At 36.3% G+C, this 19991-nt stretch overlaps 1 protein-coding gene across 1 annotated transcript in view; it reads right to left on the bottom strand.

The window, feature by feature from the left end:
* The window catches only part of LOC103277268 (cadherin-12-like), a 249856-nt gene that overhangs the window by 103305 nt on the left and 126560 nt on the right, over positions 1 to 19991 (bottom strand). The window contains exon 2 of the mRNA XM_008074669.2: positions 3750 to 4163. Within this exon, the coding sequence (XP_008072860.2) occupies positions 3750 to 3980 (231 nt within the window). The 5' untranslated portion in view covers positions 3981 to 4163. The remainder of the gene's footprint in view (positions 1 to 3749; positions 4164 to 19991) is intronic.

Raw genomic sequence — 19991 nt, 5'->3', positions numbered from 1 at the left:
CACACAGGCATGCGATGATCTAGGCTGGTGTAAGCATCCAACTTATTTGTATGTGTATGCACACTTGTGCATGTGTTTGTGTGTGTCTGTAATAATGCAGGTTTTTGTTTGTGGTTATTTTGAGCAACTTGTAACATCTGACTAAAAACATTTTTGCAGATAAAATTAATTCCTGTCTTAATTTTACACCAGTTCAGGGATTGTAGCAAATTCAAGATGTGGAGACTTCTACCGGTTTAGGGATTGTAGCAAATTCAAGATGTGTATTTAAGGTAAGTATTGGCTTTAACCTCTGGATACTGCTGTGATTTCTCTGTATAGCAAATAAAGTAATATTCTTTATAAGTTACAGCACAATTTGGTCTTTCGTGAAAGGATGTCAATATTAACAACTGATCTTTTAAATATAATGGTTGTTGAGGTGAATGTCTACTAAGCTACTCAGGGTTTCCTCTGTAAATTTCTGCAGCTAGACTTTTTTTAGATTTGAATGCAGGAAAATCAGTGTGTCTCCAAAATAGTGGAGTTGCCAATGGTGGGAACTATACATATTAATTTTCCATATGTGTTCTTTCTGCAAAAAAACCCAGAAAGTCAAAATGGAGACTCAGAATAGTACAGTTGACCCCTAAACAACACAGATTTGAACTGCATGGGTCCAGCAATGCATGAATTTTCTTCTGCCTCTGCCACCCCACAGACAGCAAAACCACCTCCTCCTCCTCAGCCTACTTAATGTGAAGACAATGAGGATAAGAACTTTAAGATAATCCATGTCCACTTGATGAACAGGAAATATATTTGTTTTTCTTATTATTTTCTTGATAACTCTTTTCTGTAGTTTACTTTGTTGTAAAAATACAGTACATAATAATGTAACATACAAATATTTGCTGATTGAATATTTTATTGTTAAGGCTTTTGGTGAACAATTGACTATTAGTAGATACATTGTGAGGGAATCAAAAGTTATACTTGGATTTTCAACTGTGTGGGGTGGGTGAAAAGACTGAGTGCACCTAAACACTTGAGTTGTTCAAGGGTTAACTGTAGTCAGTTGAACATTGTGTTTGGCACATTTGCATTTGTCTTTTGACCTTAACCCTGAGTTCTACTATCTTTAGAATACTTTACTTTTCTGTGAGTGGTCAGAAAGCCTTTCTAGAAACAGTAGAAGTATAAGCATATATTTTACACACACATATAATGGTTTGAATTGGTCCCCGTGTTATCATATTTCTATTCTCAAACCTAGAAGCATTAATACAGAGTTAGTTAAACTTTGTTTAGTTTTCTTTTGGAAAGGAAATCTTGGCAACTGTTATTTCATTTCCATTTAGAGATGTACATTGCTTGAGAACCTTGGTTTTTCATTACCCATCACTAATGTGAAGCCATGTACTGTGGAAAAAATGCTGTTCAAACACAATAGATTAGATGTGAGACTTACTCCTTTTTAATCACAGTTATATATACTAATTCATCTTTTAAATAAACTGTATGAGTTCCATATTGTCATAGCAATCACAAAAGTAGATTTTTAGAGTATCAAACAAGAACCTTTGCAAACAATCCCATAGATTGTTTTGAATTGTGTTCATTAAGAGGAGAAATACTACCCTATCTAGAATCAAATAAAAGTACCTTTTATTAATTTTTCAATCTAAGTTCAACTTGATCACCTCTGACTATGGAAACTAAAGAGTATGAAACTACTTCAACCAAAACCAGAGAATATCTCCTCTCCAGCGTCTGTCAGTCACCTCAATGTGATGTCTAGCTTCTATCATAAACAGAGGTGACATAACTGATATCCATGAAGCAGAGTTTTAGAGCTCTGACAAACACTTCCACTTATCTGGAGTGCTCAAATCCTATCCTTATTGTAAATTAGATCAAAAGAAAGAATGCACCAGGACTACATAGATATCTTATCATAAAAATGTTTTAGAAATTGTTATACTCCACAATCATACTGAGAAATTATATAAGCAGAAGCTTTGTGCCATTACTTCAGGGGACTTCCATACTTTGGAATACCTTCCTCAAAATGTTCTAAACCCTTCCTGTTCCTAGGGCTATTTGTAGCCAGCAATGGGATTTGAGAATGGCACTCTGGTCTGTACTGGAACCATTTGGGCCTCAGTGTCCATTTTTCTCATTTTAAGCTCTCTTTGACCTTCTATTCGATCTATGTGTTCATAGGTGCTCAGTGGAGCTTCAGTAATGGTACTATACGGTTTTCCCAGGGCCAGATAACTTCGTCCTGATTCCTAGTAGGGAGCCTGTCTTGCTTAATGGTACTATTTGCTTTGTTTCTGTTTTTTTGTTGTTGTTGTTTGTTTTGTTTTTTAAGTAAGATCCTTAGAAATGGGACTGACACAACGGTACTCACATACTGATTTGGGGTTACTCAATTTTTATACACAGATACATTTTTATACATGTGAAAATACTTTGTCTGGGGTCCTTTATACCTTAATGGCAACCTTGTCTCTGTGTTCATTTTCAACAAAAGTTCTGTTGTAATACTTTTTTACTGCATCACTCAATATCTTTTAAATATATTTATTCAAGGAAAATTTCAAAACAGAATGTGATAAGGAATTAAGATCTGGAATAGATATGCTTTCCTTGACCTATCGCTGAAATTATAAGACCTATCATTTTTCTTTAGCTTATGTTTTCAGACATTTCAATAAATGTAATAGTCAATAGTCAAGATTCTCTATATTTATTTCCAAATATTCTTTGTCTATAATTTTCCATTTTTGCCCATGGCTTTATTTTAAACCCTCATAAAGCATGTCTTTTAAAATCAAAACTCCAGAAAAAAAAATTTTTGGAAAATTTAGAAAAGAATTCACACCACCAAAATAAAATAAAATATTTATTTTTAGAGAAAAAATATTTGGTGGGAAGGATAAGTTCTATGTACTCTAGGCTGAAACAGATATTTGCCACCAATTATTTTGTAAACAAAAAATAAATTTCTACAAACTTGTGATAAGATTTTAAAATTGTGTGCCATGTTGAAGATTAACGTATACATTTTAAGGTTCCAACATTTATTATTTTAGCCATAAATAGCTTAAAAAATAGCTTGTGAAACATATAATAAAGTAATTCTTAATATATCATAAGTAAGCCAAATCAATACTTCAAACCCACAATCCAAATGGTATATCATGTTTTAAAGGAAAAATGGAAAGAATACCACCTGGTCATTCAAGAACACCAATATAAGTTTAGGGTATTTATGCCTGGTGATTTTTCTCTGAATCTCTTGTTGTTAAACAATTCCAATCTGACTGTAAGCAATAATATGCTATAACTATATTATAACCATACTATATACTATATTATACCATGCTATATCTTATACTATTATACCATATTATTATATTATACTATACTTCTAACTACGCTTCTAATTATACTTGATGACAGTTGCATTTTTTAGCCTCATTTCTTCAGCAAACAGTGTCAAAGATGGAAACAAAATATATATTATTTTCATTAATAATCAGGAATTGCAGCAAAGAGAGGTTAAATGATATTCCGAAGCTTACCCAGGCCATTGAGTCAGGAAGCTAAACCAGGTCTCTTGGATTTCAATTCCAGTGTTCTAGTCACTGGTTTGTTCAACTCCTGTGCAAAACATCCATACAAAATACACAATGCATACTCCCCCTTCCTATCAAGTGGTTGTAAAAAAAAACCCAAAAAACAAAAAAACACGCCATTACCTTTCCCACATACTGAGGCTCGGAGCCCATATATTCTTCCAGCACAAAAAATTGATTCCATACCCAGCCACGTTTAACTCGTTGGAAATGTGACCATCGCCCTGGCAGGTGGATAACATTTTCTCTTGGCTCTGTGGCTAAAGTCTGCTGTGGCTGTGGTTGAAGTGGTGTTAGGAGACCTCCATCAAACAGGACCCAGAGAAGCAGGGATAAACAGTTCCTTGTAAGCATTGGCAAAGGCTTTCCTACAGCAGAGTGATAGAAACTCCAGCACTTAATGGAGAATTGTGGAATCCAGGTTTGAGGTCTCTGTGGTCACCACTTAGTTTCTTGTTTTACTGCAGAAATGATAATGCAGGCATTAATCCTTTTGATGAAAAGTTTTCTGCTGTATTATATTCCATCTAAAGGGACCTATAAAGTAAATTTAAAAAGATACATTAAATTAGTAAAACTGCATGATGATATTCATCAAAAATCTCATATCTGCCATAAAGTGAAGAAACAGAAAAAAGACTTTAAAAGTATTACATTGGTAAATTTCACTGCTACTCAACTTTTTTACCTTGAATAAATTTAGTTGTTTTTTTGTTTGTTTGTTTGCTTTTTGGTTTTTTTATTTGTTTGTAATCTCACTCCATTGCTTAGACTAGAGTGCAATGGCATGCTCATGGCCATCCCACGTTGACCTGCTGGGCTCAGGTTATCCTTCCACCTCAGCCTTTCAAATAGATGGAACTACAAGGGCATACTACTATGCCTGACTAACGTTTTGCTTTATTGTAGAGATGAGGTCTCCCCAAGTTGCCCAGGCTCTTCTCGCACCTGTGGACTCAGGCAATCCCCTCACCAAAGCCTCCCGGAGTGCTGGGATTACAGGCTAGAACCACTGCGCTTGGCCCAAGTTTAGTTTTTTACAGACTTGAAAAAAATATTAGTGACAATGAGGCAAAAGATATATTATAAACAGAAGCAATATTTGTTTAAATTTAATAATCATTTTTAAGGAGACAATAGAAATTACTATTGTAAAGGAAACTATTAAGTCAGAGTAAGATTTTCAACTTCACATCTTGGGGTTGACAATACCATGTCATTTGGAAGCTATTTTGTACATTTTAAGATATGTAGAGCCGGGCTCAGTGGCTCAGCCTGTAATCCTGCGCCCTTGGGAGGCTGAGGTGAGTGGATTGCCTGAGCTCGCAGGTTTGAGACCCGCCTGGGCAGCGAGACCTCATTTCTACAATAAGCAAAAAATCAGCCGGGAGTGGTAGCGCATGCCTGTAATTCCGGCTACTCGGAAGGCTGAGGTGGAAGGATCGCTGGAGCCCAGCAGGTCAAGGCTGCGGTGGCCGGGAGCGGCCACTGCACTCCAGTCTGGGCGACAGAGTGAGACTCCAACTCAAAAAAAAAAAAAGATATATAGAAACACCCTTTTCTTCTACTTAGATGACAGTAGCATCTTCTCCCCTACCCCGCTGTGACAACAACAACAAGAAAACTCCAGACATTGTCAAATGTCCCCTGGGAGGAGCAAAATAGGCCAAGATTAAGAACTTCAGAGAATAAAGAAAACACTTTTAAAAAAGCTAAGGTTCCTGAGGTTAGAGAGCTGAAAGATTAAGACCATCCAGGAAAGAGCAAGATAAATCGCTAATGTAAAAGTAAATGATCTTACCAAAACGTAAACGATAGATAAAATGTCAGGTGTTAGAAGGCTTTATAAGCCTAAAAGTTTTTAAAATGCTTCTCCAGTCTGGATGCACTAGAAGTTCTGGATATGTGGGAATTATTTTGTAGATGTGTGCAGCTTAGAGAAATATTTGATCAATACCAAAAGGACAATTTTGACTCTTCATTTAGGTAAAGTGAGCTTTGCACTTTTTCTTATAACAAGCATTTTTAACTTCACTTATCTAATAATCATATTGGATTAGAATCATGAGTTTCTATAATGTCCTAGGTCCTTAATGAGAAAAACAAAAAAGTTTGCCTCTTTAGATCAGAAACAGAAAATAAGCATTCAAGTAAGTGTGGACAAATGATGCCAATGTGAACAAAAACAAACAAAAATACCTTGGTGATAAAACTTAAGTTAGCAAAAGCCTGTTGTAGGTGCCAATTGTACTGAGAACGAAAGGAATAAAAGTGTTCCTATATTTTGTAAGCAGTCACGGAGAAATGAAATTTAAGCCAGGATGGTTTTATGTATTTGGCACTAGGAACACAAGGCCAAGGGTCTATGAGGGTTTCAAAGGCCACAAATGTTGGAAGCCAAAAACATATGCAATGCTTCCAAAATAAGATAACTAAAACAAAAATCAATACATTTAATCAAATGTCTCTAAAATGTGACATTTTTGTCAATCACTCAGCAACAATTTAGTTCAATGTTTATTCATTTATGTATAATATAATAAACATGAATAATGCGCTCTCACAAATATTCAAATTTAAGCATTTAATGTGGCAACAATTCACCGTGTTTGAGATAAGAGGTGAGATGAGGAGTTTCCAAAGGTTATACTCTGAAAGTATTTTAGAAAGGCACTCCCTAAAACATAAAAAAGGGGTATGACTTTTTTTTCCTGTCTGAAGGAGTGTAATTGTTAGATATCAACAAAAACATAAGTAGTCTGTATTTTACTATATCTTTTCATTCTGGATAAATAATACCATAAAAAGTAAACTGAGAACTCCGTTATCTAATATGGAAACACTAGTATGTGCATATTTAATTAAAATTTGGTATTTTGGGATTTGATGTACTTTACTTTTATAAGTTGAATTTCAAAAACATTACAAAAAAGTAAAAATGTTAAATAGTTCATTACATTTTATATCTATTACTTGTTGGCTTGATATTTTGGGCAGATTAGCTTAAATAAATGTATGTTACTAAAATTAATTTCACTTACCTATTTTTACTTTTTCAGTGAGCTTACTAGAAAATTGACATTTCATATGCAGCTCACACTTTACAGTCTGCAGTACTTTCTATTGGACAACAATGATCTAGACAATAGAGTTTAATTCAAAAAATGCGATTTATACTGAAAGAATTTATTCTTAACATTTAAAGTCAAGTATCTAACATGAACTATTATGCCACTCTTGTAGTAACAATACTGCAGGGGTCAAAGAATATTAGCATCTAATTTCAAGAAGCCTTTATAAGCATGACAGGCGTTTTTCCTCATCTGTTTTCAAGTTTACACTCCCAATATTAACCTTTATAATGTTTTAATCTCTTGAACTTGTGTCATTCATATTTCTCCTCATATTTGTATCAGTCCTAGTCTGGGCATGTGCAGTTCACATGGGGAGAGTACTAACATGAGGAGAAAAGATGACTGGCAGAAAATCTTACTTCACAAAATTACTTTAGTATGTCATTAAGTTGTATTTTACTTTCTCTTTCTATGAAATTTTCTCCTCCTTTTGTTTAAAGATGTGAGGTATCACAATTCAGACTTTCACATGTTCTCGGGACCTCCTGAGGGTGGGTGTACCCAGGCTTAAGTCCTCAAGTTTGACTCAAGAATAAACCATCATGCCCGGGCTCAGTGGCTCAGCTTACAATCCCAGCACTTTGGGAGGCTTAGGTGAGAGAATTGCCTGAGTCCATGGGTTCGAGACCAGCCTGCGCAACTTGGCGAGACCTCGTCTCTACAATAAATCAAAAAAAATAGCCAGGCGTGGTGGTGCGTGCCTGTAGTTCCAACTACTTGGAAGGCTGAGGCGGAAGGATCACCTAAGCCCAGTAGGTCGAGAATGCGAGGCCGTGAGCATCACTGCACTCCAACCTGGGCAACAGAGTAAGAATCCAACTCAAAAATAAACAGCCGGGCTCGGTGGCTCAGCCTGTAATCCTGCGCCTTTGGGAGGCTGAGGTGAGTGGATTGCCTGAGCCTGTGGGTTCGAGACCTGCCTGGGCAGCGAGACCCCATCTCTACAATGAAATCAAAAAATCAGCCGGGCGTGGTAGCTCACGCCTGTAATTCCGGCTACTCGGAAGGCTGAGGCGGGAGGATCGCCGGAGCCCAGAAGGTGAGGCTGCGGTGACCGGGAACGGCCACTGCACTCCAGTCTGGGTGACTGAATGAGACTCCAACTCAAAAAAAAAAATAAATAAATAAACAAAAGAATAAACCATCATACACACACACACACACGTGCGCATGCACTCACACACACGTGTATACATATATTATAGTGTGTTTATGTGTGTGTGTGTGTGTGTGTGTGTGTGTATAAAACTTGGATTTTAGAGAGAACATTGACATCTAAGATCGTTTCTTGAAATAGACACCTTTCTGTTCTATTTAGAGGTTTTTGGTGTTGGACATCTGGTTATTTCATCATCACTGCCACCTCTGTAATCTAAGTTCTCTTTTCCCTTTAGAAGTCCAAAGGTGTCTACAATCTGAGTTGTGATCCTGCACCACAGTAATCTTTTAGAAATTCTAATCTACCAATGTCTTCCCTTTCTATCTGATGTGCTAGAATGTGTGTCTAGAAGGTGGGAAATTTAGCTCCTAAGTGATTGTCAAGTGGAGAGGAATGTGACTACAACATGGAAAGTGCGGTAGTCCATCCTTATTCACGGGGATATGTTTTAGCATTCCCCTCCTCCAAAAACCAGATAATACCAAACTTGATTGCTGTCCATCAGAACATGTTTCTGCTCATGTCTTCCACTCACAAATTGTATGCTTTTTCAACCTTAATTAAGTACTTATCAAACACTGGGGCTCTAACTTTTGCAGTTTGTGGTGTGACAGCAAAACTAGCAGGAATTTTTCATTTTTTGCAATTTCATGCATAGGAGACTCATTTTTACTGTAGAGTTTAGCAACATCAACATATGATTTTTTTTTTCTTTCCTTATTAAGTGGAGAACTTTCACCTCTTCCCTTAAAGGAAGTACTCTATGTCTGTGCTTTGGCATATCAGAATTGCCAGTATCAGTAATCTTGCACTTTGGGGCCATTATTAAGTAATATGAGAATGCCTTAAGCATAAGCACTGTGGTACTGTGCTAGTCAATCTAATAGCCAAAAAGGCTAAGTGGGTGACAGGCAGGATGCATAGACAGTATGTATCTGTTGGACAAAGGGATAATTCACCTCTCAGGTGGAACAGAGTGGGATGGTGTGAAATTTCATTGTGCTTCCCAGAATGACATGCAATTTAAAGCTCATGAATTGCTTATTTCTAGAATTTTTTATTTAGTACTTTTGTACCGCAGTTGACCACAGGCAACTGAAATTGTGAAAATGGAATCACAGGTAAGGGGTGGGGATGATGACTGTATGTTGTTTCATAAGCCAATTTCTCAACGCATAAACAATTTGAACCACCAAAAACCAGCAGTGAAATGCAAAATATGGTAACAAAGCTGAAGTTAACTGGATCCACAGTGGAGTACAATGTGAAATACCATGCCAGATTCCCTCAGGGCCACATTCTGTTCTTTCTTTTGGTTCTAGTTGGAAACAAAGCCCATCATAATTTGCTGTGTTTTTACCACATTTTTGTGCATTTCTCTCTTTCTTTAAGTATCCTAAGCCTTACCTATATCCATGCTATCAAATTACCTTATTTTATTCTCACAGTAGAATTTTATAGCTGTGGAGGTATTTATTTATTCATAGTTCATTTTTGCTAGGGTAAGAGTTCATAGTGATGATTGTGTAGGTGTTACACATATATTTTCTTTTCCATGAGCGCTGCTATTTTAATATGGATTTTGCAGAAAGCAAAGCTTTTTAAAAACTTACATATCGCATTGTAGTAGAAACATCTGTAATTAAAAACATAAAAGCTTCTCACCGCATACATTAAAATTCAGACTTTTAATATGACATCGTGAATTTATTAGGACCTGCATAATCTACCTCTGTATCCTCAATCCTTGCCATTCTCTCCCTTCCCTTTAGGTTTTTGTTTTTTTTTTTTTTTTTTGAGTTGGAGTCTCACTCTGTCGACCAGACTGGAGTGCAATGGCTGCTCCCGGCCACTGCAGCCTCGACCTGCTGGGCTCCGGCGATCCTTTTGCCTCAGCCTTCCGAGTAGCCAAAATTATAGGCATGCGCTACCATGCCCGGCTGATTTTTTGATTTGTTGTAGAGATGAGGTCTCACCAAGTTGCCCAGGTGGGTCTCGAACCCGCGGACTCAGGCAATCCACTCACCTCAGCCTCCCAAAGCGTGGGATTACAGGCTGAGCCACCGAGCCCGGCTCCCTTTATTTTTAATTAATACTAATAGTAATAATTTATATTAGAGATGTGTATGTATGATTATTTGTTTACTCTTTTTTGGGCAAAGGGGTAAGGTGAAGAGGGACTGGAGAGTAGCAATGGTGCCTGTTTTATCAGCTGTTCTGTCCCTGGGGTCCACAACACCACATGGCATATGAAGAGCACCAAATCCATATTTGTTAAGTTTGACTAAACTATTCATTGAATAAGAGTAGCTAAATTTTATAGAAAATTTACAGCATTCTACATTGTGTTGTACATTCTATACCTACATAACAGCTCTGTGAAAGAGGTGGCAGTATTGTACCCATTTGACAGAAGAAATGAAGGAACTGAGGTGTTAAATGACCTGGCCATGGTCAGCACATTAGTGTACAACAGGCAGGCTTGAACCGGGACAGTCTGACTCCAAAGTTCATGCTCTTGGATGCTATACTGTGTCGCTCTTCTGTTCATAAATGAACAAATGCACAAAATCTCGAGTGTCAAATCTTAGCAAAACAAAGATGAGCTTGGAGATCTGGGTTCCAAATTCTTTTTCTGAAACTAAATAGGTATATCAATCAATATGACCTGCTTAAGTTTTCTTAAACTCATTTAGCTCTTCTGTAAAATTAAGAGATTGAAGCTATCAAGTCAATAAAGTTCCTTTGAACTTGACTTCCTGCTTCCACACTTCAGGATGTGGGAAGGATGTGTAAATCTAGGCAAAGGTCAAAAAAGGAAAAAAAAAAAGCAATAATGGATAGGGCCACTGTGCTAATAGGATTAAATTGATGCATGCAAATTCAGAAAGTGCACCAACGACTCAACTCACCCACCTAGCAAGGCACCAAACAGGTCACCAAGTTGGGGGGTAAGAAGTAGCAAAGAAGAGAACATGGTAGCTTGCAGTTACTTCTGGCAGGTTTCCACAGTGAGCTTGAACTGTGGATACAGTCCTGGGGCCAGATAAAGGAGTTGGCAGCCTGTTTGACCTACTTGACAACTGAAATTGAAGATTGCTTCCAGCCTCGGTGTTATTAAAAATAAATAAATTACTTAGTAAATTAATAAAATTTACTAAGGGCTTTGGAACAAGGCAAAGCTGAAGAATCATTTTAAATGAAATTGTTGTATAGCTTTATGCCAAGTAGCTGTCTGTTAAGTAGCATTTGAACTGTGGGGACACAATCAACAGTGCTCTATCTGCGAAGCTATATACATGTCTCAATAAATATTTTTTAAATCTCATCTTTCAATAGAACATGTATGCTAGTGCATTTTTTAACTCCTGTCAGAGTTTTATGATCCTGAAATCCATTCCAAACCTCTATAACACTGCAGTTCTTTAGTGAACAGATGAACCGATATTATTTTCAGTACAGGATGCCACTCCCAGTAGATCCCAGCCTCTGGCCACAGTTGTCAGGCAGGGAGCTTTTAACGTGCTATATCACAACAAAAATAATGCAAGGAGATTGAAGGACTCCAGTTCTTAAGTGAAAGGGAAACAACTCCCTCAGGCATGAAATGTGGGCTAAATTACAAGGAAAAACTGTATCAAGCCATCAACCTGGGTACACTTGCCCCAGCACCAATGGTGCTGTTATAAAAGCTAGAATAGCAGACTTATTCTGAGGTGTCAGCACCCTACAGAAATATGTGAACTTAAAGAAGACATATTTGTTACAAAGGACATCATAAGAAGTATGCTTTACTCCATCTACCAGATTTTGGGCATAGTGTTTAAAAATTTATATTTTCCTAGACTTCCTAATCTTTTGTAGAGCCAAAGTGGCTTTTCAAAAATTTTTCAACCTTGATCATGCGTCTCTGGAGTCAAATATTCCTTTTAGCAGGAGATAGTTTCTTTCTTTCTTTTTTTTTTAATGGTCATACATCAAAGCTGGGGATACTTAGTTGTGAAATATCCACTGACAGTAACAATTCCTTTAAGTTTGTCTCCAAAGCAAAGAGGCATCTAAAGGCTATGGTTTTCCTAGTTACTTTTTAATTTGTAGTGTTCACTTTTAAGAATAACTACTAAAAGTGTGTCTCCATGTTTGGTAAAAATTACAGTGAAAGGTTTCTCTTTGGCAGGAGACAACTTATTAGGTTGACAGACATGTTAATTATCTAAAAGGCATTCTCTATTATGGGTAGCATTCTAAGACCATGTGCGCACTGGATAATTCTTTAACTGTAACTATGCTTGTGGTCTATTTTAAATTAATATTCTGTGGGGTAATTTTTCAAGGGCACATCTTGAAGTTTAAATAAAAGAATGCTACTCCCCCATCTCTGCTTGTAAATAAAATAGTCTTTTAATTTAAAAATTGATTCCCATTTAAATAATATAAGAGGAAGTCTTATTTTCCCTATTACAGAAAAAACAACATAATTTATGTAATCCTAAAATTGCTAAAATATCAACAATAAGCTCTATATTTTCTTTCATGCTATTCTTTATCTTGAAAACATAGTTTTAAATGTGATTTAACTTTACAAATTATATTTTCTGCTTTGACTGTATAAAATGGATGATAATCAATAACCATTAAAAAACTTTAGGCTTAAGAATCTGACTCCCAGAAAATTATTTAAATATTTTAACAGACATCATTGTGCAAAGTTTTAAACTTTTGTTTAGAAATGAAAGTAGTTCTTGATATGCCCCGGGGATGAGCAAACATCCCTACCAGGGCTCTATTGGTCCTAGTTAAACTCATGCCAAAAGAAAACTTTACCTTTTCTCTGATGTAATACAGTCTTGAAGCCCACAGTTGTATTTTAAAAACTAGCCAGTTAGAAGTAGAGACAATAAACTAGTCTTTGTTAGCTCTTGTGAGTAAAATAGAGATGCCTGCATGTGATGGTTACTCAATGATCTTAGTTTATGAACTTCACTAATCCTTGCTCTCTGACTTGTACAGATTCTACACTCTACTTCACAAATATGCTAAGAAGCCAATTAGCACCAACAACTTGAATTTTAACAGAAATAAAAATGTCTGCTGTTGTTTTCCTCTTCAAGCCAAGAAAAAAAAATGCATTATAGAAAAAAAAAGAAACTTAACATAGGACAATTTTCTAGTACTTGGTGGCAAGGGATAGAATCTTTCTCTTAACAAGAAGAGAAATTCAATCACACAATTACTTTTTTGCTGTGATTTTGACTGCATTGTTCAAAAACACTTGATAATATGTTCCAAAAATGGTACTTTACCTCTGTGGTCTCCCTCTTCAAAATTTATAACCCCAGTCAAATTATAAGAAAAATATTAGACAAATCTCAGTTGAAGGATGTTCTGCAAAATATATAGCCAGTAATTTTTAAAATGGCGAATGTCATCAAAAACAAGAAAAGTCTGAGAAAATGTCACAGCCAAGAGGAGCCTTAGGAAACATGACAATTAAATAAATGGAATTCTGGAAGAGAAAAAAGGAAATCTTAGGTGGGAAATAAGGAAATAAAGTATAGACTTTAGTTAACAATAATGGATGGATATCAGTTATTTATCTGTAAGAAATGTACCACGCCAGGCATGGTGACTCAAGCCTGTGTTACCAGCACTTTAGGAGCCTGAAGTGAAAGAATTTCCTGAGTCCAGGGGTTTGAGACCAGCCTGGGAAACTTGGTGGGACCTCCTCTCTACAATAAATCAAAAAGTTAAACAGGCATGGTAGCATGCGCCTATAGGTTCAGCTACTTGGAAGGCTGAGGCAGTAGGATCGCCTGAGCCCAGCAGGTGTAGGCTGTGGTGGCCATGAGCATGCCACTGCATTCCAGCCTGAGCAACAGAGTAAGATGCCAACTCAAAAAAAAAAAAAAAAAGAAAAAAGGAAATGTACCATATTAAAATAAGATGCTCATCATAGAGGTGCTAGATACATAGAAATTCTCTGTACTATCTTTGTAATTCATCTGTAAATCAAGACCACTCAAAAAGTAAAGTTCATTTATTAAAAAAGGAATTTAAAATAGTAGAAATGGAATGCAAGGTGAAGATATATGATGGAAAAAAGAGGCAAAGAAAATTTCCAGCAAAACGATGAAGAGGAGTTTTAGGAAGATAACTGTACTACAGGACGAGGGAGTGCCAGTTCAGATTGGAGCAGAAGAAATAATTCCAGGAGATATGACATCAACTAGGGGAAATAAATGAACTGAAAACCAATGAAATACTTGGGAGTTTTATATGATCAAGAAAAAATGTATACTTTTTTGGAGATGTTGTTGATAAGTTAATGATCAGCACATAGAAAAATAAACCCAAAGAGGCAATTATTCACTTCTTAGAAACAAACAAACAAAAAAATCATAAAATGTGAAACTGAATCATATCATTGCATGATATGATGATGTTTAAGGATAAAAATACAAATTTTGTGTCATCAGCAACTTAACTATTTTTCAGGGTATAAAAACATGCTAATATTGACTAGATATTTGTCTTTAGTTAAGCATCAACAGACAAATAATCATCAAGAAATTCACATCCTTTTTTGTAAAGTAAGAGTTTGTGGTCAAATAAATGAAACATTTTCAAAATACTTCCTGATAAATGGCTATGAATTCATCATTTAGATTCTTGACTTTGGCTGAAAAATTGTATCATCTACTTTGTGCCAGATGTACTAATTTACAAGAAGTAATATGATAAGAATGGGAGACAAAGAATGTGAGCATTATTTAGGTATTGTTTCTGTAATAGATGAAAATTTTCAGTACTGAGAATAAGTCAAGGGCTGAAAGCCATAGAATCTCCATTCTGTTATTTCACAATGCCTAAAAGAAGTATACCTGTGGTGGAAAATAGTTTAGATTTTCAAAATTTCATTCAAATTTTGTAGCAACAAATTAAGAGAATATGTACCAGCAGGGATAGATTGGAGAAAGTCTCCAGTAAGCCAGCCATTAGGGATTGATGGGGATCTGCTCAGATAACCAGTGTAGGATCATTTTGGAATAAATCCCAGTTGCAGCAATGCCATCAAGATTATCTGAAGGATCTTAAACTCCATCAAACCCCTGAGATCGGTAGGCTGCAATACTTCTGGAATGCCAGAGTAAGGTGTTTAGCTGACATTATGCAAAGCCAAGGAAAGAGTTTAGTGGGGGAAAGTAATTAATAACAGTCATTTAAAGTTCTCCAGAAATTGTCTTTAAGTGTACAGTAAATGGAGACACATTCATTTAAAGAACTATATTAAATCTTGCAGCCAGAGTCTGTGGCACAGAACCATGAACTACTTCATGCCAGAGGAGCAAAGATGTTGCCAAGAAAAGGTTGGGTCTCCTTTTCCCTTATTTGAAGCTATGATTTTACCCCAAGGGGCATAGATTGTCAGCTGTGTTTCTCATCTCCCTTTCCCAGCCCTGAGTTGCAGAAACACTGTTTCCAGCAGGTAAGGAGAAGAAGAAAAGATTCCCTTGATCCTCAGCTCCACTTATAGGGTGAGAACCCTTCTTCAGACTCACCAAATAAAGAATACTAGTACCTGGTCGCCTTGTCCTTGCTCTCTTGTAGATAAAGACTCCACATTTGTAGAAGCAAACTGAAAAGACCAGTGACTGTTACCCATCACCATCACCACCAATGCCCTCTCACAGAGTGAGGGTGTTACTACAGCACAGGTGTGTCCCAACTTCCAGGTCTCATACACTCATTCTTCTTGGGGGAACAGATACCTCAAGGACAAAGGGTTCCACAGCTTTATCTGAGACAACATAAATTATTTGGAACAGAATGTAAACTCCCTGTATAATGTTGTTGAAAATAATAAAGTTGTGGTGGGGAGAAATTGCAAGGAAGTTGGTAGCTCTATGATACTAGCAAAGGAATATCAAAAGACCTTTCATAGGAACACAATCAACTCCCCCACTGTCAAATCTGGGGTTTGCGAAAGCAGTCCACATACGTATGCTAAACATTACTTACTCACTAGTAATCACTGCAGGAGTGAGACAGATGTGAAAGCATTCCCAAAGCTGTACTCAAGTTCTCTGATGTGGCAGGTGAGTCACTTGCACAAGCAGCTTAAATACAACTTCATAACAAACACTAACTGAACAATATGCTACTGTGATTTTGAGGCATCTCCTATGAAGCCAGTCTTAAAAATTATACTCATCCTTTATAGTCGGGGAGAATTTATGCATCCCCAAGCCTATGTCCTCTCAGGAGTAGTTAAAGTTGGAACCATTCAGGCGCCAGTCCCTAATTCAACTCTGATTATTACTAGCAACCGCAAGGCACAGACCTATCCAATGGTAAAGGATCAAAACCTAACTGTCTAAGGGGGATTAAGAACAGTCATTGACCAGTAGGGGTTTATGCTGACATGTGGACAATGCCATTTGTAGCCATGCTAAAAGATGGAGAATAGAGAAAACATCTGAACAGAGTTATCAGGGTCCTCACATTGTCGGGATAGTAGACTTCACTGAATGAGTTCATCTGATTCGCCAAACAAATAAATGATTAAGCAAAAACAACAATAACAACCTAAAGTGGGGGGAGATTGATGATTCAGTAACCAGAATTGTTAGAATATATTATTTATAAAGTCAATTTTAAAAATTTTAACAATTAGAAGACATGCAAAGAAAGAGAAAAATGGGACACACACACACACACACACACACGAGAGACACTAGTCTTTGAAGGAGCTCAGATGACAGACTTAACAGGCAAAGGTTTCAAACAGCTATTATAAATATATTGAAAACACTAAATAAAACTATCCATAAGGAATTGTAGGAAACCAGGATGATAGCTCATCAAATAGAGAATGTTATTACAGAGATAATTATTTTTAAAGAATCACATAGCAAATATGGAGATGAAAAGTACAATAATATAAATTTTTTAAAACTGCTAGAGGAGTTCAAAATTAGATTTGATCTGGCAAAAGAAAAACATCAAGATTAAAATTTTGTAACATACAGTCTACAACTACTAATGTTATTAAATTAGATATCAACGATGGAAGAAAATTTGGGAACTTAAGAAAATTTGAATTTTTTTAAATTTGGGAAATAAAAGAATGAAAAAGCAAACAATGCAGACCTAAGTGATCAATTATTTAAAGAAGAAACTATAGAGAAATTAAATATCATTTTGAGATGAATTAAAATGAGATGAATTAAAATGATAATAGAATAATTCAAAACTTAATGTATGATACAACATAGGGAAATTTATGGCTATAAATGCCTACATTTTAAAAAGAGAAAACAAAATCTCTTATCAATATCTAGACTTTCCCTTAAGAAACAAGATAAAAAGAAGAGCAAATTAAACTCAAAGCAATCAAAAGGAGGAAAAGTAAGATTAAAGTAAAAATTAATGATTTAGAGAATTGAAAACAATAGATAAAATTAACAAACCAAATTTGTTCCTTTGAAAGCATTAACAAAATAGACAAAGTCTGAGTTATACTTACTACAGAGAAAGACAAAGAGAGAAAAGAATCAAGTTAACTAAAGAAAGGACAACACTACCAACCTCACATCAATACGTAATATGTAACCAATACTATAAATAACTTTATGCCAACAAATCAAACAATCTTAATGAAATGGAAATGTTCTTAGAATGACAAAACGTTAGTTATATTGCCTCAAAGAGTTAGAAACTCTGGTTAGGCATTTAACACATAAAGAGAACAAATTATTAATTTCTTACAAAGAAAATTCCAAAATGAGATGTCTTCACTGGTGAACTCTACCAAACATTCAAAGAATAATTAGTACAAAATCTTCACCAACTTAAAAAAAAACATAGAATTTGAAGAAACTTATTTTATGAGACTGATATTCTAGTATCGAAATCCAACCCAGACTTCTCAACATAAATATTTGCACACACACACAAACACACTGTATATCTATAATTTATAACTATATAAATACACACATTAGTAAATGAGTCAGAAACCCGACAGCATGCAAAGTAAACGCAAAAATCAGCTGGGCTCGGTGGCTCAGCCTGTAATCCCAGCACTTTGGGAGGCCAGAGCAAGTAAATTGCCTGAGCCCACGGGTTCAAGCCCCTCCTGGGCAACTTGACAAGACCTCTTTCTACAATAAATCAAAAATTAGTTGGGCGTGGTAGCGCATGTCTGTAGTTTCAACTATTTGGAAGGCTGAGGCAGAAGGATCACCAGAGCCCAAGAGGTCGAGGCTGCGGTGGCTGGGAGTGTGCCACTGCGCTCCAGTCTGGGCAACATAGTGAGACTCCAACTCAAAAAAAAAGGAAAAGTCACTTGTACTTCTATACACTAAAGATAGCATTTTGAAAAAATGAATTAAGGAATCACTTCCATTTACAAAAGCCTGAGTAAGATAAAATACTTAAGACAAAATTTAAGGAAAAAATATGAAACGTATGCAGAAAATTACAAAACATTGTTGAAATAAATTAAGCAATGAATAAACAAAGACAGAAATAGCACGTTAATAGATTGAAAAACTTATTATTAAGAAGACAAATTTTCCATATTGATTCTTATGTAGTTTCTATAAATTCAAGTTTCAATACTACAGCAATCAAAACGTTTATTCTAAAATGTATGTAGAAATGGAAGAGACCAAACTACTCAAAACAATCTTTTTTAAAAAAAGTAAATAATTTGGAGAACTCATATTTTATAATTTTAAAGCTTAATACACCACTGTAATAATCACAACAATGTGTTATTGGCTTCAGGATACATATAGAGATAAATAAAACTACATTGAGATCTTAAAACTATTCATGGTCAACTGATTTTCCACAAGCATTCTTAGATTCAATGAGGGAAGAACTAGTCTGTTTAGCAAATGGTCCTGGGTCAACCAGATATCCACAAGTAAAAGATGAGTTTGGTTCTCTACCACCAACAGACGCAAAACCTTTTTTTTTTTTTTTTTTTAAGAGTTGGAGTCTCACTCTATCACCCAGACTGGAGTGCAGTGGCCGCTCCCGGCCGCAGCAGCCTCGACCTGCTGGGCTCCAGCGATCCTTCCGCCTCAGCCTTCCAAGGAGCTGGAACTTCAGGTGCGTCTACCACACCCGGCTAATTTTTGATTTATTGTAGAGATGAGGTCTCGCCAAGTTGCCCAGGTGGGTCTGGAACCCCCGGCTCCCTTTAGTTTTAATTAATACTAATAGTAACTTTTGAGGCGGGCTTGGTGACTCAGCCTGTAATCCCGCGCCTTTGGGAGGCTGAGGTGAGTGGATTGCCTGAGCCGCGGGTTCGAGACCTGCCTGGGCAACTTGGCGAGCCCTCATCTCTATAATAAATCAAAACATTAGCCAGGCGTGGTAGCGAGAGCCTGTAGTTCCAGCTACTTGGAAGACTGAGGCGGAAGGATGGCTGGAGCCCAGCAGGTTGAGGATGCGGTGGCCGGGAGCGGCCACTGCACTCCAGTCTGGGTGACAGAGTGAGACTCCAACTCAAAATAAATAAATAAATAAATAGATAAATAGATAGATAGATAGATAGAATAAAACTTAACTCAAGAAGGATCATAGATCTTATTTTGCATAAGATCCTTAGACAAAAACATAGAATAAGCAATATGTGTATATGAATGTATTTTAAAATATGACAAAAGCACAAGTGACAAAATATAAAGTTGGACTTTTGAAAAGTATCCATTTCTTGTTTCAAAGAAGACCAATGTGGAAGTAAAAAGACAATCTATAGAATGAGAAAAAAGTACTGTGTTCAAATCATGTATCTGACAAGAGACATATATCTCAAATACGTAAAGGCCATTTGTTACTCGATGATAATAAAGCAAATAATCCAACCAATACAACTGAGAAATATTTGAATAGACATGTCTCCAAGTAAGATATATAAACTACTATTAAGCACATGAAAGGATGGTCAACATCATTAGTCAATCGGGAACTGCAAATCAAAACTGCAGTGAGGATGGTCACAATTAAAAAGACACCAAGCGTTGGAGAAGGATGTGAAAAATAAGAACCCTCATACAA

This window comes from Carlito syrichta, unplaced genomic scaffold (assembly GCF_000164805.1).
Source record: "Carlito syrichta isolate Samal-C Ts95f unplaced genomic scaffold, Tarsius_syrichta-2.0.1 Scaffold316825, whole genome shotgun sequence".
Lineage (NCBI taxonomy): Eukaryota > Metazoa > Chordata > Mammalia > Primates > Tarsiidae > Carlito > Carlito syrichta.
The sequence above is the reverse complement of the archived record's forward strand: the minus strand, read 5'-3'. Positions and strand labels throughout refer to the sequence as shown.